This window comes from Gavialis gangeticus, unplaced genomic scaffold, assembly GCF_001723915.1.
Source record: "Gavialis gangeticus isolate Ggan-Ray unplaced genomic scaffold, GavGan_comp1, whole genome shotgun sequence".
Classification (NCBI taxonomy): Eukaryota; Metazoa; Chordata; order Crocodylia; family Gavialidae; genus Gavialis; species Gavialis gangeticus.
This window is the reverse complement of record NW_017729006.1, coordinates 52,978,803-52,979,129: the sequence shown is the minus strand read 5'-3', so window position 1 is coordinate 52,979,129 and position 327 is coordinate 52,978,803. Positions and strand designations below refer to the sequence as shown.

Here is a 327-nt window from a genome sequence, read left to right as displayed (position 1 = left end):
GCTCCCCGCCCTCCGCCCGCCCTGCCCCGCGCCGCCCCGCGCCCCGCCTGACCTTCGTCCTCCGCCGAGGTCTCGTGGCCCTCGGGCCCCTTGCCCGGGCTGCCCCCCTTGCTCCGCCCCGCGTCGCCCTCCTCCTCGTCCTCGTCCTCGCTCTTGTTGCGGGGGGCCCAGGTCATCTTGTTCTCCTTCTTGAGCCGGCGCCGGGCGTTGGCGAACCAGGTGGAGACCTGCGTGAGGGTCATCTTGGTGATGATGGCCAGCATGATCTTCTCGCCCTTGGTGGGGTAGGGGTTCTTGCGGTGCTCGTTGAGCCAGGCCTTGAGCGTG

General features: G+C 70.9%; 1 protein-coding gene across 1 annotated transcript in view; it reads right to left on the bottom strand.

The window, feature by feature from the left end:
• IRX2 (iroquois homeobox 2) overlaps positions 1 to 327 on the bottom strand; it is a gene marked incomplete at its 5' end in the record, with an annotated part of 11,832 nt that overhangs the window by 426 nt on the left and 11,079 nt on the right. The window contains one exon of the mRNA XM_019508737.1: positions 33 to 327. Coding sequence (XP_019364282.1) covers positions 33 to 327 — 295 coding nt within the window. The remainder of the gene's footprint in view (positions 1 to 32) is intronic.